The sequence below is a fragment of the Somniosus microcephalus genome, chromosome 14 (assembly GCF_052327205.1).
Source record: "Somniosus microcephalus isolate GS21.2 chromosome 14, FLI_Smic_1.0, whole genome shotgun sequence".
NCBI classification, from domain to species: Eukaryota; Metazoa; Chordata; class Chondrichthyes; order Squaliformes; family Somniosidae; genus Somniosus; species Somniosus microcephalus.
The window spans coordinates 68,399,963-68,423,015 of record NC_141000.1 but is presented as its reverse complement, the minus strand read 5'-3'; the positions used below and the strand labels follow the sequence as shown (position 1 = coordinate 68,423,015).

Genomic DNA, 23,053 nt, shown 5'->3' with positions numbered 1-23,053 from the left:
GAGCTCAACTGCTAGCAGGTTCTGAGCTCAACTGCCAGCAGGTTCTGAACTCAACTGCTAGCAGGTTCCGAGCTCTACTGCCAGAGGGTTCCGAGCTCTACTGCCAGAGGGTTCCGAGCTCTGATGTCATGACATCATCACACAGAGTACAGGAATGAAGCCTGAGTGCAGTAACAGATACATTTAAAGGTAAGTTAAAGGGAATTATGTATCTCAATGTAAGGGACAACCGGTGGTACCGCCACACTATCACATTATGGTCACTCTTCCCTAAAGGCCACTTTGCTATAAGGTTATTAATTAAACTTTTCTCATTGCACAATACTAGATCTAAAATGGCCTGTTCCCCAGTTGGTTCCTCAACATACTGATCCAGAAAACTATCTTGTATACATTCCATGAACTCGCCCCCACACTATTTCTGCAAATTTGGTTTGCCCAGTCTATATGTAGATTAAAGTTCCCCATGATTACTGTATTACATGCGTCTGTTACATGCGTCTCTTATTTCCTGATTTATACTCTGTTCTACATTACAACTACTGTTTGGGGGCCTATAAACAACTCCCACCAATGTTTTCTGCCCCTTGCTGTTTCTTAGCTCCACCCAAACTGATTCTACTTCTTGATTTTCTGAGCCAAGATCCTTTCTCTCTACTGTCTTTATCTCATCCTTTATTATCAGGGCTCCCCGTCCTCCTTTTCCATTTTGCCTATCTCTTCTAAAAGTTAAGTATCCTGGAATATATCATTCCCAACCTTGGTCACTTTGCAACGACGTCTCCGTAATGGCTATTAGATCAAACCTATTATGGAGTGGAATCTCTTCCTGTTCATGCATGAATTCAGGTTGATGTCTGGAGGCCTCAAGCCCACATGGGTGCCACTTATAACATCCTGGCTCCTCCGGAAGTCAGCTCCCAATAAAAGCTAGGTACCCTCTCCAGTCAGTGTCCCCTTTCCAGTGGGAAAGTTATGAAGCTAGTTCCCCTGGCATACATGACCTCAGTCACTTACTTTATAGAAATAGGTGCTGCAGGTGGGCTTATCTGGCCAATGTTCCCTGCAGTGGCCTAGAAGGTTCCTGTAACATAAAGTCTTAATGCTCTTGTGATCTTCACTACTATGAGAAAAGTCATCTCAGTCCTCAAGGGTGTCTGTAAATCAGCCTGCAGCAGGTCACTCACTTGCTCTACAGGGAAGTATAAGACAGATGCATTCTAATCTCATTCATTGAAATTCCAAATCACAAAATGCTGCAAAATGAAAATGGGGTGCCTCATTTCATACCCTGCACCTACACATAGTAAGTCTTCATGTCACCAGTGGAATCTTATAATATCAGAGATTAGGTTAAAAATTAGATTGAAAGTTACAGGGATAAGTATGGACAAAGAAAGTCAAATACTCTATGGAGTGGAACTTGGTAGCCTAGATTTTCCGATTGGGTGTGATCCCGACCAGAAGAACAATGTTTTGTGTCTGCCCGATGTCATTAGCGCAGACCCAGCCATTATTTCCAGGGTCAGCCTCATGATAATATCCAGACGTTAGAAATGCCTCAGACGGAGGGGGTGAAGGGAAGGTGAGAACTTGTTCTGTGCAGGATTTAAAGATCTATAGCAACACACTGAGGCAGGCATTCTCTGATTTGATTTTACTATACTCATGCCAATTATTTTGCTAAAAATATCTCTAAGGTCAGTTGGAAGACAGAGAGCTGCTCCATTTTTCTCAGATGTACCTGTCGAAGTCCTGCTTCTGAAGGTCAGGCACAGGAGCGAGGCCCTGTTTAATACTCCACACTGTAGGAGAGAGGTCATTGAGGAGATCAGAGACGGGGAAGTAGGAGGGCATGCGAGAGCTATGAGTTCTGCTTCTTTTCCTTCTCTTTGAGTTGTACCTATATTAACTGTCAATGAACTATATGATGAAACCCTCCTGTCACTCCTTCTCCTAAAAGTGACACATGAGCTACACTTCTCAGGGGACTATTGTAATCATTCGAGAGTGGCACAAATGTGTCTTACAGCTGGTAATGGGTTGTCTTTCACCTCCTCTTCAAACTGCTGCTGTTCCTTTTGCTGCCTGAGTGTTGTTATAAATCTCATCATCATGAAGAAACAACTCATGAAATAACACTGGACGGCCAGCTGATGGCGCAGTCCAAGGAGTATAAATACTCGGGCGTGGGCCCAGCTTGCCCAGGGACATTTTGTAAGACAGGAACTAGTGAAGTACAACTAGACCTCCATGTTTTGAAACAAGTTGATTAAAGCTTTGCTTTATACTCGAACCAAGTGCACAGTGAGTTTTATTACGTCAAGTGTTCCTCTTCCAGGGTCTCCATAATCAGGCTTTTTAGTAAGGCAAAGTTGTGCAGCACGGAGCATATAACCATTGTCTTTGAGACCCCAGTAAGACTATATTCCAGGACGTTTTCAGACTGATCGAGGTACCTGAAGCACACATTCAACATGGTGTGCTCAATTATTACTCTCTGATGCATCAAAATACTTTTTTATATCATTGCTCAGCTTGTGTCCTGGGAAACTACACCTCTAATCTGCAATAGCAGTGGAGGATAGTCACGATTTCTCAGAAGCCATCCAGAGATTTCCATTTCTAGATCAAAGCTTGCTGGCATGCTGGCCTGCTTTAAAATGAAAGCATTGTGACAACTCCCAGAAAAGTGAACTTTTACTTGCATAATGCGATGCTGCTGGTTCTAAACAAGCTACACACTGAGACAGTGGAATCCTTTCCTGTAGGTGGCTTTGAACAAGGGAGCACATTTGGCCATGTGGGTGCAATCTAAGACTCCTTGGATTTTCTGGAATCCTACCACTGTGTAAATGGGAATGGCAGCCATGCAGCAAATGACAGACAGGAAGATGGAACTTCATTGACAACAGCAAAAACAAAACAAAAGACGAGCATCAAAGTCAAGTCAGAAATAGGATTTTGGGAAATCTTACAAATATAGCTGCCAGGCTCATCAGATTCATCTCAGCCTTTTCTATAGTGCCTAACATTCTTAGATGCCCATTTAATGCAAAGTTTAGCGCCCGGCGCAAATTATCGCCGCCTACTGCTAAATTTGTCTCTTTCGCCCCTGGAGGTGATTGCAGCACTAAATCAGGCGCTGCACGACTCTCTTAAGGCGCTAAGCCGGAGGAGCGAGGCGCTACCTCAGAGGGCGGGTGCAGCGCAGGTGCTGTCAGTTAGCAATTGCACACAGACACGCTGGCGCCGGTCAGCTCTTAAAGGGGAGGGTCGATCTTGATTTGCAGCCGCACCCTGTGCATCGGAACCCTGAATCTCGGCTTGGACAGACCTGTTGCCAAATCCTGAAGCCAAGGACCATGGAGGGGGCCAGGGAGCGAGCGCAGTGTTTCAGCGAGGGGGCCTTGGAGGCTCTGGTTGGCGCGGTGGAGCGCAGGCGATCTCTCCTGTACCCGGAGAGTGGCAGGAGACCTCTGCCCAGCGATTACCAAAAAGCTTGGAGGGAGGTGGCTCACAGAGTGATCTCCAGCAGCATGGTGCCTAGGACCCCTGTGCAATGCAGGAAGAAGTTCAATGACCTCACTCGGGTCGTCAGGGTGAGTGCCTTTTTCAGAAACCTCTTCATCCCTCCATCTCGACCTCGCCTTATGGCCAAAGGGTCTTGAAAGCCCCAATGCCCAGCTCTCCTCCAACACCTATGGCCCTTTCAGGAAACTCACACGCACATTCAGCACTTTGCATACAGTAAGGGCTATTCGACCATGGGAGGCATTTCAGCAAAGAGCATGGCTGCACACAGTAAGGGCTATTTGACCACGGGAGGCATTTCAGCCAAGATCATGGCTGCATCTTTACTCAGACCCTGTCCTTTTTCTTGCAGGGCAAGCTGGCGCATAATAGGAGACAGCAGCAACAGACCGGGGGAGGCCGGCCTCACCTTCAAGCCCTGACTGATCTGGAGCAGCGAGTCCACCGGATTGTGGCAAGCCGGATGCTTGGCCCCGTCACCACTGGAGAAGCCGACCCCGTTCTGGCCAGCAATGGTAAGGTCATCACCTTTTTGACCTCTCTCCTTCCACTTGTTCCTCACAACAGCATCCTTTGACACTTTCGATCAAAATCAGTACATCGCTGCACTCATGCCTCCCTTGCTGCCACCCTGTCCTCACGCTAAAGCCACTCTTGCACCTCCCTGCTTTCAGATGCTGATTCACCAGGTGAGGAGGCGGGCCCTCAAGCTGCCACTGGGAGTGAAACTGAAGGCGAGGAGGAAGAGGAAGCCGGACCATCAGCGCAACCCTCTGCCGAGGCAGCCCATGGCCATACTGGGGACATGCCTTCCCTGGAGGGGAGCGGGGGGGAATGGTCTGATGAGGGTGAAGCTCCAGGACCCAGTGGGCTGCAGCAACGCGAGGGGGGTAGGGAAGCTTGGGGGCCTTCTCCCCGGAGGGAGAGTATGGCCTCGAGTCCTGCTACAGTGAGCGCAGACGAGGTGCGGGTCCTCGCTGAAATGAGTGCCCAGGCGGAGCAAAGGCACACTGAGCTCATGGCTGCAGTGGCAAGGATGCCCGAATCCATTGAGTCACTGGCAAGGAGTGTCCAGGACTTCGGTGCAGCACAGGCGTCTGCCACGCAAATGCTAACTGCTGCAATGCAGTCAGTGGCTGGTCTCATGCAGACGCAGATTGAGGCCACGCGAGCACTAACTGATGTCACCCTCGCTGGATCGGGCAGGTTTCCCCGGGGCCCTCCCCGCGCTGCAGCAGGCCAGCAATCTGTGCTCCCGCAGATTGCTCCGCATACTGAAGTGCTGCCCCGTGGGAGTGCCAGTGTGTCGGTCGAGCGGGGAGTTGCTGTCCTCTCTCAGGATGACAGCATTCCTGCTGCCAACACTGTCACTTCTCCACTGCAGTTGCCACCACCTGTAGGACAGACTGGTGCCGCCCATGCAGAGTTGGTGCAGTCAGTAGCCGGGCCCTCCAGGCCCAGAGCTGGTCCAGGCCGTCCCTCAAGGGCATCTGCAGTCTCAGTTTCTGACACTCAGCAGCCTTCCCCCAGCCTTGTTGCAGCCACTGGGGTTCCAGTGCAGAGGAGCTGCAGGGTGGGAAGGGGGCAATTTCGCTAGGGAAGCAGATCACCCTCGAAGGGTAAAAAGTAGGAGGTCTGGCAAAATGTTGTTCATTGTTTTATTGAAGGCCAAGGATCGTGGTCATATTTTTGTTACTGTTTTGGACATTGGCTCCAGGTTGTGAGAGCCAGTTATGTGATTGACTGTTTTTTTTGTGTTTCTTTCTATTACTTTGTCATGCGGGAAGCATACACAGTTTAGTAAATAAAGAAGTGTCTTTATTCAAAATGTGCATGTTTGCTCTTTGCACTCATTGTTGCCTTGACCGGCTTAGGGGTTGCGGCATTGTTCCATTCAGGTTCTTTGAATTTCAGAAGCCATTCCCTCAGAGAGGGCCTAGAAGCGACTTGCTATAAGCCTTTGATGGACGGCCCTTGCACTTTGTGCCTCCCTCCCGTCTTGGTGCTGCTGCTCCTCCTCCTCCTCCTCCTCCTCTGCTGGTGCTCCAATGTCAGGTGGCATTGGCTGGGTCCTGAGGATTGCCAGGTTATGCAGCATGCAGCACACAACAACGAAGTGGGAGACTCGCTCAGGCGAGTACTGCAGGGCTCTTCCAGAGTGGTCCAGACAGTGGAACTGCTGCTTGAGCGAGCCGATTGTGTGCTCAACGATGTTCCGGGTAGCTTGATGGCTCTCGTTGTATCGTTCTTCAGCAGGGGTGCTGGGTAAATGGAGTGGGGTCATCAGCCAGGTGCACAGAGGATAGCCCTTGTCCCCAAGAAGCCAGCCTCCTGGGTGAAGCGGGGCCTCGAAAAGGTCTGCCACAGAAGTCTGGCGCAGGATGAAGGCATCGTGGCTGCTGCCTGGAAAGTGGGCATTGACAGTGAGTATCAGCTGTCTGTAGTCACAGACCAACCGGACGTTCAAGGAATGGAGTTTGCACATTCTCCCCATGTTTGCGTGGGTTTCCTCCGGGTGCTCCGGTTTCCTCCCACAGTCCAAAGATGTGCGGGTTAGGTTGATTGGCTATGATAAAAATTGACCCTTAGTGTTAGGGGGATTAAATATGTGGGGTTACAGGGATAGGGTGGGATATGTGTTGGTGTAGGGGTTACGGGGATCGGGTGGGATATGTGTCGGTGCAGGCTCGATGGGCCGAAATGGCCTCTATCTGCACTGTGAGGTTTCTGTGATTCTGTGATTCTGTGTGAATGGAAGCCCTTTCGGTTGCGGAAATCCTCGGCATTCTCTTGCGGCGCCTGCAAAGCCACATGGGTGCAGTCAATGGCGCCCTGCACCATGGGGAAGCCCGCTATTCTTGCAAAGCCCGCTGCGCGTTCTTGCTGCTTGTCCGGGGTCATGGGGAAAGAGATGTACTCTCGTCTCCTTTTAAAGAGGGCATTTGTGACTTGACGGATGCAGCAATGCACCGCGAACTGGGAGATATTGGCAATGTCCCCAGTAGCAGTTTGAAAGGAGCCGGTGGCATAAAAGTCGAGAGCCACTGTTATCTTCACTGTCACCGACAGAGACGTCCTGCTCCTCAGTTGAGGCTGCAGATCTGGCTGAAGCAGGTGGCAGAGCTCAGTGACCACCTCCTTGCTGAATCGCAGCCTTCACAAACACTGCTCCTCAGACATATTGATGTATGAGAACTGTTGGCGAAAAACCCTGGGAGGGTAAGGTCTCCTGTGCCGAGGCCTGTTGGCCCTCCTCCGTCTGACCATGATTGCCACTCTCTCTCTGCGTCTCTGTGTCCTCTCAATGTGATGGAGAAGCACGACGTTCCCATCCATTGCAGCCCCCATAGTATGTGGGCAATCAAAGTTATGCCGGTGAAAAAGCAAAGCAACTACAAAGTTATGGTCAGAAGCCAAAACTACCTCAGACAGCGCTGACTCAATGCAGAAGTCTCTCTTTCTCCTTTTGTCTCTCTGCAAATCTCTCGCTCTCTCTCAGAACGAGTGGTCCAAAAATGGCTACCACACAGAAGACAGGAAGAGCCCCCTTTAAATAGCGCCCCCCCAGCCCCACAGCGACTGGGAAGCGTTCCAGTCAACCTGTCGTTGGTAGCGACAGGCGGAAAGGAGGGGGGCGCCACTGAATTTCCAGTCTGGGGCGCCCCAAGGGCGTTGCACTCTCGAATGACATCAAGATCTGCGTGCGCAGGAGAGCGGGCGGTATGGTTTAGCGCCGCCGCTAAATGTCCGCTCAATTTCACGAGAGGCGCAGGTATCGCCGCGCCCGGGCGCGAGTTGGTTAGCGCCGCACTTATCGCCCTCTTAAGGCGCTAACGGGTGGCGCTAACAACTGAATTTTTCCCCCTTTGTTTCAGATGCAAAACAATCTTAAAGAATGCCAGAATTGACATGGAGCCTGAAACTTACAAGTATTTTCCAAGCTGCAAAGTTCCCCGACCAAACAACAATTAAACTCTGACAAAAGCTCATCCTCCTGAAACGCTGGCCCAGATTTTCCCATCGCAGGCCTCCCACGGGTGGAGGGCTGCGACCTGGAAAAATCTGTGCCCTTACCGGAGGGCTCCCGGGAGGCGCAGAGTTCCGCTGCTGGGCCTCTCGAAACTGCCGGTGCGATGGGCCCACGTATCCCTGGGGCGCAGGTAGTTCGCAGCGTCCCTGGGATCACGTGGGCCATGGGGAGCCAATCACAGAAGGGAATCTCCCTTCATACACTTGACAGGAAGACCTGTCAAATATATGAATGGAGATCACCCCAAAAACATAGTAAAACTTCAAATACTTTTTTTTTTAAAAATCACATTTTTAAAATGACTTGAAATTACATAAATTAACTATTTTAAACAAAAATTAAATTTTTTGAAAAAATAATTAAAGTTTTTAACGAGGCTAAAAATAAACTTACCTTTCTTTAAAGTATTTTTAAATGATAAATCAGTGGGAATTTTAAAAAAACTTTTTTTCAACTCTTATCCTGGTAAAAGCAGGCCTTACGCCTGCTTTTACCAGGCGCAAGAATTGTAAGTGTTTTCTGCGGGCGGAGGCTCTCCAAAAAGTAGAATCCTCCCAGGCAGCCGGAGGTTCTGTCAAGAGCTTTCTTGACAGATTGGAAATGCCGGTTTCCAGCGCATGCGCAGTGCATGCCTGAAACCAGCATTTCCGATGTCCCTACGGGTGAGTACACAACGCATACCCACCCGGAGGGATCGGAATTTCTGCCCCGTTAACTCTGTTTCTCTCACCACAGATGCTGCCTGACCTGCTGAGTATTTCCAGCATTTTCTGTTTTTATTTAACAATTAGACTCTGGCCTGCGCCTTTTGTACTGTCACATTAAAGGGCACAACTCAACATTGCAGTAAGATAAACCAGTGTGCATAACGAGGTAGAACACTCCTTAATTGATAAAATATCACATCATCTAACTTACTGTGAGCAACACCATAGGAGATCCTTTGGGGTTTTAAAAACGTTTCCCAGTGTTAACTGCTTTTTCTACATTTAAACAATACTGCGTACAATTTTGGTCACCACGCTACAGGAATTGCACTCGAGTGGGTACAGAGTATATTGCCAGGACTGGAGAATTTTAGCTACGAGGAAAGATTGGATAGGCTGGGGTTGTTTTCTTTGGAACAGAGGAGGATGAGAGGAGATTTAATTGAGGTGTATAAAATTATGAGGGGCCGAGATAGAATGGATAGAAAGGACCTAGTTCTCTTAGCAGAGAGGTAAATTACCAGAGGACATAGATTTAAAATAATTGGTAGAAGGATTAGAGGGGAGCTGAGGTGAACTTTTTCACCCAGAGAGTGGGGACACGGGGGGTGGTCTGGAACTCACTGCCTGAAAGGATGTTAGGGGTAGAAATCCTCATTGAATTTAAAAAGTACTTGGATGTGCACTTGAAGTGCTGTAACCTACAGGGCTACTGACCAAGTGCTGAAAAATTGGATTAGGCTGGATAGCTCTTTTTCAGCCAGTACGATATGATGGATCGAACGGCCTCCTTCTGTGCCGTAAGTTTTTATGATTTTATTCTAATTACAATATTACTTGGTCATACTGCATTGCTGGTTTTATATTACAAGCAAAATTGCATAATTACACAATAAAGCAACACTACCAGTACAGTATCCTATACTATGTAGACATTTATTTTCTTCTGTTTTTTTTTCACAGCATAGAAGTGTAGCAATGATTTAAAGTTGCGTGTAGCATGTGACAGGTACAACAGAAGGTGCAGCAACAGATGCTACAGATTAGCATATTGAAGCTTGTTGGTCTTAACTTGACACCTTGGATGCCTCCAGGTGGCATATGGATATGTCTGATATGTATATGATGAATATATTGTAAAGTTAAGATGAAACAAAGTGTAACTCATCCACACTCATTTAAGTAGTGCAGTATGCCATAGCGTAACGTGTAGGATTGCATTTGTGCAAGGATCTCTTTTGGAAGTTTGACCTGTTATTAACACTATACCCAAGGAGCAGTAGAGCTTCAGCTGGTTGCTCAACACTAATGTTAAGCGTTATTGAACAATTTAGTATTGCTTTAGAATTTTCCACAGAATTTTTGGTTCATAAAGAAAATATACATATTTAAATAAAACAAATTATTATAATTTTAATTATGAGGAAAAATATGCCATTTTTAACATATTGAGTAATCATGCTTATATTTGCTATTTCTCCCCCCTTTGGGCAAACTCATTTTGTTTAATCTTCAGGTTTTGATGCGCTAGTCTACGAGATAAAATACAACTTAATAGGGAAGCTTCCCTTCTCGAATGCTTCATTTTGCATCAGATTCTAGAGGAGAGATAGCAGACAAATTGGCTGGCAAGTAGCAAAACTCTGTCCCATTATCTTACAAAAGAGGTATTTGGGAACAAAGTACTATTGCCAACATTTCTCCCATGACATGTTTTTACTGGCACACAAGTGCAACAATCAAGGAGAAACGCTTTCCCTCAGGCGCTAACCAGTCTATTTAAGAAAAGGGAAGCAAATCAGCATAACAAGAAGTGGTAAAGTGCCAAATGACTCTGTGCTTGGAAATTGTGAGCTATACAGTCACCATATTGGTGCAATAAAACTCATTTAACGTATGTTATACTTGTATCTTGATATATTTGGGTGAGTCATTTTTTAATGAGCCTGAATTCAGGTGTAGATTGTATAGCAAAGGATTAGTTGAATCAACTATGAAATATTAGCGAGAATGCAGGGGATGAAAAAGAAGCAAATTTTAGTTGCTCTTATTTGGACACGGATTTGATGATTGTAATCTGCTGGTGATGTATAGGTTTTGAAATATTCAGGAAAATAAGATTTGTTTTCAATCTGTTAAGCAGGTAACATGGACATCAAACAGAATATATTTTCACAGCACATTATGGGAAAAAGCTGCTAGGTAATAATGAATTGTCTTAAGAGCTGATAAAGTTTTGCTAATCTTTTAGTTTATAGATGATTATTAAAAAAATAATTATAGTTACACCGTGAAGTAGACCAAAGCAAACAAGTAACAAGTCCAAATGTTAAATCAAACATAAGTAAAAATTTATGGGCAACAATCCAGATAAACCTACATTCATCTCCGGTTTCAAACTCAAACTGCTGACTGTAACTGCCATATCCAGCTGCAGTCCGGGCACGGATCTGAAATACATATTTCGTGGCATGCTTCAGTCCATTAATGACTACACTGGAAGATTTGGACCTTGTAGAGGAGTAGCTGAGTTGTTCGTGTTCCTGCATGAAATTAAGGATAAATTACATGAAGGTCAAAATAAAACCTACTGCTGATTAAATGGCTGCACAAGTCTAACACCTCTAACATCCCTCCCCTCCACCCACACCCCCACCCCACACACCGCGCCCCCCCCCCCCCAACCACCCATAGAAATGTAAACACTTTGGTATTTTGTTTGTACATTTATTTGGGTGCATTTTGTGTTCATTAAGATCAGGGATGTCAGCACTGGGGAATGGACCAAACAGTTTTCCAATGTCAATAAACCATCACTTCCAGTTATAACATAGAATAGATGTAAAGCCCTTTCTCTGTATTCTCAGCAGTGAGGGGAAATGTTCTCCCCATGCTAGGTGCAGCAAAGTTGCAAAACTGTTCTTCATAAAACACATTTCTTTTTCTTTCTATATGTAGTTTGCAGAGGAAACTTTTCCCAATGTGCCTTGAAGAGCCTCCGAAGAGAATGTCAACCTTGGGTCCGCTCTTATTGAGACTGCCAATTTAGAGAACTAAACTTAATACCAAATTGTCTGCAGCTTTGTACTATAGATTTTCGCAGGTAACTAGATTCAGATGATGAACACTTTTTAAACATAGAATCCATATGCCCGTCAGGGAGAGAAGACATTGATTTCATCAGTGTGAGCTAGATTCAAAGCCACGTGTCAGAAGTACAAGAATGCTGCTCAAACCCAATATACAATCCAGTTGCCAACATACATTAATTTCATTGGAATCTACAATTAGTTTTAACCACTTCTGATAAGAAAGTATTACTGGTCTTTAAAATCTGAAATGGGCATAATCATGTATAAAAGAAATGGGCTTGCCTAAAGAACAAACAGTTTTTGTTAGTTAATTTAATAAAACAAAATGCAGTAAAATGTTTTACAAAAGGTCCTTACACCATTGGCCATTAACCTTTAGAGAATATGTGTAAGTAAGTGCGTTATCCATCAGATGCATTCTTTATCTATGAAAGATGTTCAACAGCAATTCCAGACTTTTCTCATTATAAAATGATAAGTGAATGATGAGACTGGAAGCCAGTTGCAGGTCTCAGACATCATTTGAAATCTAAGACTACATTACAACCTTGACTTCACTCCTCTGTAACTATTGTCATAGATTCAGTGAGAATAATACTGTAACCCGTGTTGAGCTGTTGCAGTCTGAGTGTGTCCTGCCATCTGCACTGAGATTTAAGAGAAATGACAAGCATTCAAAATGCGATCGTTGGATATTTTTCATCTGTCTGTTCTTACCACAATGTGCTAATAGATATGCTACATTTCTCTTCTTTCTCTGTGGCTCCTAGAATATCAGCAGCTAGAATAGAGTGACAGGTAGCTGATGTTTCAGTTTAAAAAAAATGTTTGTTCTGTCTTATTTCAGTGGGGCCTTGGTAGCTAAATAACTGATGTAGCTTTTCCATAGCATCTAGGGAAGGGCTTTGTCCCAAAAGTGTCTGTTTTCCTGGTGTTCTGCGTGCCTGAGCCGACCAGTTATTGGCGATCTAGAGGGCTTTGTGTGCATGTTATCTGTTTTGCTGGTAATCTTGGGAAGCAATCTTCATTTTAATTCTCCAGAATTTGGGTTCAGATCATAAGATTTTCTTTTCCAATTTGACACTGGTTGGGGAGGGGAAGAGCAGTGGACAGGAACCTGAACTTTGAATGAATTAGAACAACCAACCTGACGATGAGCACTATTTCTACTGTAACCCTCTGTGACAGTGGTGAGCAGTAGCATTCTACGTCTGATAGATTACTTTATTACTGGTGAACTTCTCATGATATTGTTCATGCTAAGTCAGAAGATACACTGTTTTATAATAACCAGAACATTATAGCATGTAATGCACAATGTATTATTCTGCACTAAGAAGGTGTTTAACCAGTCCTGTCACTTTCAGACCACAAGGCCTCGTTTCTGTAAATGTTGAGGGGCCAAACCTAGAGGTTAATTGTTGTTGAGGGAAGGATGTAGATTGGCAGGTGCTTGTAAATCTAGCTCCAGGAAATGAATGACTTTCTTTCTCTTTTTTGATATATTTAACACTTTAAAATATGATGGGTAAAGTGCAACAGATGTTATTGACTTAAACATACTAGTGGGTCTCCCGTGGCAGTGCTCATGGTAGGTAAGCAGATAAACAATTTTAAAGGACGGGGTGATTACACTGTCCTGTTGCTAACGTGCAGCCGTGTGTAACTTAGTTTGACCCTTTTAATGCCACAAGATATAATTGCTGTGCCTTCCCTTAGTCAAGTTGATATTACTCATACTTTGCCAGATACTCAGATTCATTAATGGCCAATCCAGCTTTCTCTCTTTTTACGTAACATTTTTAAATGAGAAGGTATTTTATGTTCACAAAGAAGTTTCTTGGTAACTTGGAATGGCTTTCTTTCTCTTTTTATGTTTTTTAAACTGTGACACATAAATTTGCACATGTACAGTGTGTGATGGATACATCTCAAACCTTTTTATTTTTATATACATTGACATCTCAGTTGCGAATCTTATAAAATGGATGCCATCAGATATCTGTGACATGCAGCTCACTGATATCTGTTACTAACAGCTACTTCCAACTCAAAGCAGATTTGAATCTAATCCAAATGAAGTTAAAACACTTAAAAATAGCAGCTACTTGGAATGATATCAGTGCTGTAATCTCAATGTTCATTAATGGATGTAAACTGTTGCATGCTTGATTGTGAAGACATAATTTGTGCATATCCTCAGGTTCCCCCAATTACTTTACTGCCTTGTAATGATTCCCAGGCATCCACTGCTTTGCAGATATCTAAGCTTGGTATGGCCAATTAACAATCCTCCAGCTGAGACTGATGGCTACTATGTAGTAACCCGACCCTCAAGCTACACTCCCGGTGAGCATGGTGCCCCGCTGGAAGCATAGATTGGTGAATTTACCCTCGTGATTGTGTGTGAGATTTGACTTTTTGATGCTTCGAGGAGCAAAAGGGGGAACAGTCCACATTTGTGCCGTGAGTTAATACTGAATTTATTGCTAACAACGACCAGTACTGGGACAGCTAATCACATCAACAGAAAATCAGGCACAGTTATTTTGTGTTTCATTTCCTTTAGTAGTCATCATTTAGAATGTTGATGGGGAAAGAAATATTTCAATTCATTTAAAAACACTGTCCGAAATTATTACCCAGTTCTTTAAACTTTAGATGGTTTCATTGTGAGGTTGTCAATTTTCTAAGCCGTGAAATGTCTCAGGAACTATGTATTCTGTACAGTGACATTTTCAATGGATCCTTACTTTTTCATAGTACTTTATCTCGTAGTCCAGAATGATTCCATTTGGATGCTCAGGCTCCTGCCATGACAGACCAATACTGTTCTGGGATGCCCAGTCTTTCCTCAGAAACCCAATCAGAGAGGGAGCTGAAAGGACAAAAGGTTCTGTAAAAATATTCATAGGGAAAACCAGCTCAAGTGAAACTTTGGCTTTTGGATCAGTTTAGCAGCAGTTGTCCAAGTGCTATAATGCAACATGCTATTGTGGCTATTTCAATTTCACAGATGGACACCCTCAGTCTCTTCTGTAACCATTGTTGTTGAACTTCACTGCCTGCTGTGCTTGACCAATAACCCCTCTGCCTATAGTTTCTCCAATGGATCTAAGTGGCTTATTGACAACAGGGTCACAAACAGTGCAGAAGTTCCAATGGGGCACTATTTTACTTGTTCGTGGTTAATAGGAAGCACAGCCACCAACATTTGTTTTTTCTAATATAGTTTGATGAGGAGCTGTCAGAAAGATACTAATGTAATTATTTCCAAAGCAGAGAAATCCTCCATAGTAAAACTAAACTGAACATTTATGCCACCTATTCTGTTTTTAAAATATTCATTTTCGGGATATGGGCGTTGCTGGAAAGGTCGACATTTTATTGCCCATTCTTAATTGCCCTGAGAAGGTGGTGGTGGGCCTTCTCCTTGAACTGGGTAGTGATTTGATGCAACTGAGTGGCTTGGTAGGTCACATTGGGGGGCAGTTAAGAGGTAACCATGCTGGTGTGGGACTGGAATCACATATAGGCCAGACGAGGTAATGACGGCAGGTTTCCTTCCTTAAAGGACAATAGTGAACCAGTTGGGTTTTTACAACAATCCAACAGCTTCATGGTCACTTTTACTGGTACCAGCTTTTTTCTCCCCAGATTTATAAAACTAAATTCAAATTCGCAAACCACCCTGTTGGGATTTGAACTCGCGTTCCTTGGATTACTAGCCCAATACCATAAACACTACACTACTGTACCCATTCAAATAAATGGACACAGTAATCTTTAACAGGCTTCTGCTTGAAAAGAGTTAATGTGAGAATTACATCTGTGCAATAAGAAAAAAAAGGCAGAGATGCAGAATACATTTTAACAAAAGAAAATTTAAGTTATGAGGTGGCTATCATGGTAACACTCCAGTTGCAGGTACGTGGATTACTTAGCAGGGAATTCTTTTTGGGGTCAGCGGCACGTTTGATGGTGGGTCGGGCGAGAATTGTTAAGGGGAACTTAAATAGTATTTTAAGCTTACCTTTCAAGTTTAAGTGTTCCCCAACGGGTTACATGCTACTTGGAGTGGATTCAGCATTGAATTCTCTGGTTACCCGACAGCTCCAAAAGTTGTATAAAATCTCCCATCTCACAGCTGTTTACTTTCCAAGCTCAGAAACTGTTGCTTACTGCATTTGGAAGACAGATTGAGCTTTATGCAGCTTGCAAGTGTTTGGAGCCAGCTCTCTATCCAGTGTCACCTCACTGGAACAACCTCTCTCAGCATTGACAGATTTGCTTCTGTCATCTCACCTTCACCTACCATCTATTCCATCAGAATGGGCCCAGTTTACACTCTCTCACCTTGTTTTTCAGAACCCCACCACGATTAGTCCCAACACCAGCAGCACCAGGCACACCAGTAGCAAGAAGAAAAACAACACCAACCTTCTCCGCAATCAACTGGTGCTGCACAGGACAGAGGGCATCAGCATCCGAGCACATTACTGCCCGGGACACCAGCGATGGCCTCACCATTGCCAGATTTACTTCATTTGATGCTGTACACCTGGCTGCCACATGATGTGCCAGGTTGGCACCACCCCACACCAACACCATAAAGCATTCCTACAATGCCCAAGCCATTCCTTTCACACTCATTGCCACTGCGGGGGTGGGGGGGAGGAATGGGGTAACCTTTTGTCTCACCATTCACTGCAACTCTCTAAGCCACTTCCAAAGGTGCATACAAATCTGTCCAAGAATGCAAAGTGTTGAAAATAAAGATTTCAATGTTTGACACCACATTTACAGAAACTTCACATGAACATTGGATAAAACACCCAAGTGCCTACCCTTGCTTTTTGTTAGTTGGTATGATTGGACTAGGATGAGGGTGAGTGTGAGTGTGAGAGGTGGCTAGTGAGATGGGGAAGTGATAATGTAGATAGAGAGGGATGGGTGGAGGTGCACGGTAAGTTTGTGTGAGTAAGGATGTGCAGGAGTAGGGTAGGGAAGGCAGAGTGATGGGGGTATGATGAGTGGCACAGCAGGATGAGGTTGAGTGTGGCTTGGCAGTAACGTTTCGTGATCTACTGGGATCATTGAAAGGTTTGCGCCACTGCAGCCTGGTCCTCCAAACAACATCCCTACTTGTATCCTCCTGTGCAATGTGCAATCAGGCTGCTTTGATCTCCTGGGGAGGTCTCTTCCACCCATGGGAAGCTGTGACTCCCTCCATTAACATATGGAGGGAGTAATGGGAGAGCCTGGGTGCAGCTGTGCGCCTCTGTGCAGTGCTTGTCAGTTTGCAACACCTCAATGCTGTAGAACACTGAGAGCAGAACTGTCAAAATCAATTTGCGCATGGTCCCTTTAAGGAAGCTGTCTGATGACGTGTCATCAAGTGACGTCACCAGATCCGCTTCCTTCAATTGGCCAGGAAATGTACTGGGCGGGCTTAACAAGCCCAATCAAGGTAAAAACCTTTTCACAGAGTGGGATGGAGCCAGCAGTGGGGTCACACCCCGCCACTGACCCCAACCGCTCTGGACTTGCCTTGGTAGGCGAAATTGCAGCCTTAGTGTCTTGTTTTACACCCATTGTCAAAATGATTTGCACTATTTTCTGTGGCAAAGCTCAAGAACTTTTTTGAAAAAAAGTGCACCTCACTTTTCTGCACATCTCTACAACTAGCACATGTCTTATATAAGCCTGGAGGAGAGGACATTCTGAAGTCTGGGGCCATTGATACCTGTGAATTCTATGCCATGATGAACAGGTATGATGAGGTATAATATGGCTGTTTCTGATAGATGTTCCTCTAATCTCCCTCCCGCACCAGAGTTAGCATGCTCGTGCTGTTGAGATGCTAGCTAGCAAAACTCACTTATCGAGGGAAACCAAATTCTAGTGACAGTCATGACTAGCATTCAAACTCAGGCTTCTGAATGGAAAGCCAGCGCTCCAGCATTAGTTACCAGGTAAGACTAATACATTTCATTTATGACATGGTTTCACACTCTATTATATGGAAAAACCCCGAAGGTATTCATGGCACCTCTAATGAAAGGCAGGACTTGAAAAGGGTTGATCAAAACAACTGATCGTCTCTCAGTCACTATACTGAGGTGAGCTACTGATGTTATTGATGATACATGACAGCATGTGTGGTCAGTGTTGAATAAGAAAGTGTTAGTTCATGATTACAAAAAAAGAATGAGAGGGGATCTCATTGAAACATACAAAATTATTACAGGGCTTGATAGGGTGGATGCTGGGAGAATGTTTCCCTTGGCTGGTGAGTCTAGAACCTGGGGCCACAGCCTCAGGATAAAGGGTAGGCCATTCAGGACTGAGATGAGAAGAAATTTCTTCACACAGAGGGTGGTGAATCTTTGGAATTCTCTACCTCAGGGGGCTGTGGAGGCTCAGTCATTGGGTATATTCAAAACAAAATGCAATAGATTTCTGACTAGTAAGAGCATCAAGGGATATGGCGATAAGGCCGGTGAATGGAATTGAGGCAGAAGATCAGCCACGATCTCATTGAATGGCGGAGCAGGCTCGAAGGGCCGAATGGCCTACTCCTGCTCCTATTTCTTATGTTTTATGTTAAAGTCCCATGGGTACACATTTGGAAAAGAATTTCCATGTGCCATGCTCCAAACCAACCGTACACCTTAAGCTCAAAGTCCTTTGCTCTCATCTCTCACTTTTCACTATAATTACAGACTTCATTCAATAGGCTTTCTTCAATTTTCAAAAACTAACAACAAAAAGATGAAAAGATCTGTTCCAAAATACAGACATATGAATTAAAAGTAAACTGCCATTATAAGAGGAATAGATTACAAAAGTAAGGAAGTTATGCAAAACCTCTGTATTGCTAAACCACAGATGCCAACCATTCTGTGCACAATCAGTGGCTCAGAGGTGCTGTGTACATGTCAGCGTTTGCTTTTATAAATTTTCCAACAGTATCTGAAGTGGAAGTGTGCCAGAATGACTCGAGTAGCAATTGGACATAATGGCTGGAAAACTGTGGGTCGCAGGGACATTACCTGAAGAGCACTGTTGCTAATCCTCAACTTGAAGTGTGTTCCCCGTCAGTCGTAGCTGACAAACATCAGCATGGGGTTTAAACTTCCTGAGCTGTGATGAGGCGAACCAAATAATACAACTCAGTAAAGCTAATCGGGCCACACATGGCTGTGTCAAGCGTTTGTAGCCTTTCATTCACCCCTGCAGCTGATTTAGGCAGGAGCTGGAAACAACGTCTGTTGGACACTATTACAGCAGAAATTATGTTGGGGTTTAGTCATTTTAACATTACAGAATGAAGAGCCACTATCATAATAGAGACTGATATTCAGTTGGCTCTTTTGATGGCAGTGCATGGGTCAAGGCCTTGGGGTGCAACACGATGCAGTATAGAGGTGGAGCGTTTGGGTGGGACTGATGCAGTGTAGGGGAGGTGGTGTGTGGGACTGATGCAGTGTAGGGGAGGTGGTGTCTGTGTGGGACTGATGCAGTGTAGGGGAGGTGGTGTGTGGGACTGATGCAGTGTAGGTGTGGTGGTGTGTGGGATTGATGCAGTGTAGGGAGGGTGGTGTCTGTGTGGGACTGATGCAGTGTAGGGGTGGTGGTGTCTGTGTGGGACTGATGCAGTGTAGGGGAGGTGGTGTGTAGGACTGATGCAGTGTAGGGGTGGTGGTGTCTGTGTGGAACTGATGCAGTGTAGGGGAGGTGGTGTGTGGGACTGATGCAGTGTAGGGGTGGTGGTGTCTGTGAGGGACTGATGCAGTGTAGGGGGGGTGGTGGTGTGTGGGACTGTTGCAGTGTAGGGGAGGTGGTGTCTGTGAGGGACTGATGCAGTGTAGGGGTGATGGTGTCTGTGTGGGACTGATGCAGTGTAGGGGTGGTGGTGTGAGGGACTGATGCAGTGTAGGGGTGATGGTGTCTGTGTGGGACTGATGCAGTGTAGGGGTGGTGGTGTGAGGGACTGATGCAGTGTAGGGGGAGGGGTGGTGTGTGTGTGGGACTGATGCAGTGTAGGGGTGGTGTCTGTGTGGGACTGATGCAGTGTAGGGGTGGTGGTGTCTGTGAGGGACTGATGCAGTGTAGGGGGGTGTGGTGTGTGTGTGTGGGACTGATGCAGTGTAGGGGAGGTGGTGTTGTGAGGGACCGATGCAGTGTAGGGGGGGGGTGTTGGTGTGTGTGTGGGACTGATGCAGTCTAGGGGTGGTGTCTGTGTGGGACTGATGCAGTGTAGGAGTGGAGTATCTCGGCAATGCAAATGCAGTGCAGCTGTGGGAATGTCTGGGTGGGATTGTTGCCATGTCTGGTGCGCCATGGGAAGGGAGCATCTGATTGCAGGTAACACAAAGTGATACTAGACATATTTAGCACTGAGTCTACCAAGCCTCCTTGGTCTCTTCCAGCTTCATCTTTAGTTATTTCAACACCATTCATTGAATTTACATGTTACCTATCGTTCTTTGCTATGTGCAGCACTTTACACTTGCCTGCATCAAATTTGAACTGCCATTGCTCTGCCCACTTACATATGTTGTGCAATTCTTTTTAGGAAAAAAATTCACCTCACTTTTCTGCACATCTCTACGGCTAGCACATGTCTTATATAAGCCTGGAGGAGAGGACATTCTGAAGTCTGGGGCCATTGATACCTGTGAATTCTATGCCATGATGAACAGGTATGATGAGGTATAATATGGCTGTTTCTGATAGGTGTTCCTCTAATCTTCCTCCCGCACCAGAGTTAGCATGCTCGTGCTGTTGAGATGCTAGCTAGCAAAACTCACTTATCGAGGGAAACCAAATTCTAGTGATAGTCATGACTAGCATTCAAACTTAGGCTTCTGAATGGAAAGCCAGCGCTCCAGCATTAGTTACCAGGTAAGACTAATACATTTCATTTATTACATGGTTTCACACTCTATTATATGGAGAAACCCCGAAGGTATTCATGGCACCTCTAATGAAAGGCAGGACTTGAAAAGGGTTGATCAAAACAACTGATCGTCTCTCAGTCACTATACTGAGGTGAGCTATCTATGTTATTGATGATACATGACAGCACGTGTGGCCAGTATTGAATAAGAAAGTGTTTCTTCATGGTTACAAAAAACATCCCATGGGTACACATTTGGAAAAAAATTCCATGTGCCATGCTCCAAACCAACCGTACACCTTAAGTTCAAAGGCCTTTGCTCTCATCTCTCACCTTTCACACTAATTACAGGCTTCATGCAATAGGCTTTTTTCAGTTTTCAAACACTAACAAAAAAAAGTAGAAAAGATCTGTTCCAAAATGCACTGACATATGAATGAAAAGTAAACTGCCATTATAAGAGGAATAGTGTACAAAAGTAAGGAAGTTATGCGAAACCTCTGTATTGCTAGACCACAGGTGCCAACCATTATGTGCACAATCAGAGGTGTTGTGTATATGTCAGCGTTTGCATTTTAAAACATTTTTCCAACAGTATCTGAAGTGGAAGTGTGCCAGAATGCCCTGAGCAGGGTAGCAGGGACATTACCTGAAGAGCACTGTTGCTAATCCTCAACTTGAAGTGTTTTGAGTCCACTATTCCCCGTCAGTCGTAGCTGACAAACATCAGCATGGGGTTTAAACTTCCTGAACTGTGATGAGGCGAACCAAATAATGCAACTCAGTAAAGCTCATCGGGCCACACATGGCTGTGTCAGGCGTTTGTAACCTTTCATTCACCCCTGCAGCTGATTTAGGCAGGAGCTGGGAAACAGCGTCTGTTGGACACTATTACAGCAGAAATTATGTTGGGATTTAGTCATTTTAATGTGCTCAGTACTGGGCATTGTTGTTAAATATTTTGGCGGTTCCACAATATCTGCAGGGTGAACATTACAGAATAAAGAGCCACTAACATAATAGAAACTGATATTCAGTTGGCTCTTCCGATGGCAGTGTGTGGTTCAAGGCCTTGCAGTGCAGCATGATGCAGTATAGAGGTGGAGCGTTTGGGTGGGACTGATGCAGTGTGGGGGAGGTGATGTCTGTGAGGGACTGATGCAGTGTAGGGGAGGTGGTGTGTGGAACTGATGCAGTGTAGGGGAGGTGGTGTGAGGGACTGATGCAGTGTAGGGGAGGTGGTGTCTGTGAGGGACTGATACAGTGTAGGGAGGTGGTGTGAGGGACTGATGCAGTGTAGGCGTGGTGGTGTCTGGGACTGATGCAGTGTAGGGGAAGTGGTGTCTGTGTGGGACTGATGCAGTGTAGGGGTGGTGGTGTGTGGGACTGATGCAGTGTAGGGGAGGTGGTGTCTGTGTGGGACTGGTGCAGTGTAGGGAGGTGGTGTTGTGTGGGACTGATGCAGTGTAGGGGAGGTGGTGTTGTGTGGGACTGATGCAGTGTAGGAGTGGGGTATCTCGGCAAAGCAAATGCAGTGCAGCAGTGGGAATATCTGGGTGGGATTGTTGCCATATCTGGTGCATCATGGGGAGGGAGCATCTGATTGCAGGTAACACAAAGTGATACTAGACTTATTTAGCACCGAGTCTACCAAGCCTCCTTGGTCTCTTCCAGCTTCATCTTTAGTTATTTCAACACCATTCATTGAATATACATGTTACCTATCGTTCTTTGCTATGTGCAGCACTTTACACTTGTCTGCATGAAATTTGAACTGCCATTGCTATGTGTGTGCAATTCGATATGGACAGGTTAAGTGAGTGGAGTATAATTTGGGGAATTGTGAGGTTATTCACTTTGGTAAGAAGAATAGGAAAACAGAATATTTTTAAATGGTGAGAAACTATTAAATGTTGGTGTTCAAAGAGATTTAGGTGTCCTTGTTCAAGAAACACAGAGATTTAGCATGCAGATACAGCAAGCAATTAGGAAGGCAAATGGCATGTTGGCCTTTATTGCTAGAGGATTGGAGTACAAGAGTAAGGAAGTCTTGCTATAATTGTACAGGGCTTTGGTGAGACCACACCTGGAGTACTGTGCACAGTTTTGGTCTCCTTATCTAAGGAAGGATATACTTGCTTTAGAGGCGGTGCAACGAAGGTTCACTGGATTGATTCCTGGGATGAGAGGGCTGTCCTATGATGAGAGATCGAGTAGAATGGGCCTATACTCTCTGGAGTTTAGAAGAATGAGAGGTGATCTCATTGATACATAAACGATTCTGAGGTGGATTGACAGGGTAGATGCTGAGAGGTTGTTTCCCCTGGCTGGAAAGCCTAGAACTAGGGGGCATAGACTCCTGATAAGGGGTTGGCCATTTAAGACTGAGATGAGGAGGAATTTCTTCACTCAGAGGTTGTGATTCTTTGGAATTCTCTGCCCCAGAGGGCTGTGGATACTCAATCATTGAGTATATTCAAAGCTGAGATATATAGATTTTTGGACTCTAGTGGAATCAAGGGATATGGGGATAGGGCAGGAAAGTGGAGTTGAGGTCGAAGATCAGCCATGATCTTATTGAATGGTGGCCGTATGGCCTACTCCTGCTCCTAATTCTTATGTTCTTACATAATTAATTTTGTATTTTCTGGCTTTTTTTCTGATTTTACTGCCTCTCTGAGTGGTTATTTTCTGTAAATTTTACCATTTTACAATAATTTCCTCAATCCAGGGCATTTATGTTAATTAGAAACAGGCCTGAGGTACTTCAGTGAGTATTTTCCCC

General features: G+C 45.1%; 1 protein-coding gene across 1 annotated transcript in view; it reads right to left on the bottom strand.

Annotated features, from left to right (window-relative positions):
- epha6 (eph receptor A6) overlaps positions 1 to 23,053 on the bottom strand; it is a 981,976-nt gene that overhangs the window by 187,752 nt on the left and 771,171 nt on the right. The window contains exons 6-7 of the mRNA XM_086006600.1: positions 14,117 to 14,241; positions 10,652 to 10,814 (exon numbers count right to left, since the gene is read on the bottom strand). Of these exons, the coding sequence (XP_085862726.1) occupies positions 10,652 to 10,814; positions 14,117 to 14,241 (288 nt within the window). The remainder of the gene's footprint in view (positions 1 to 10,651; positions 10,815 to 14,116; positions 14,242 to 23,053) is intronic.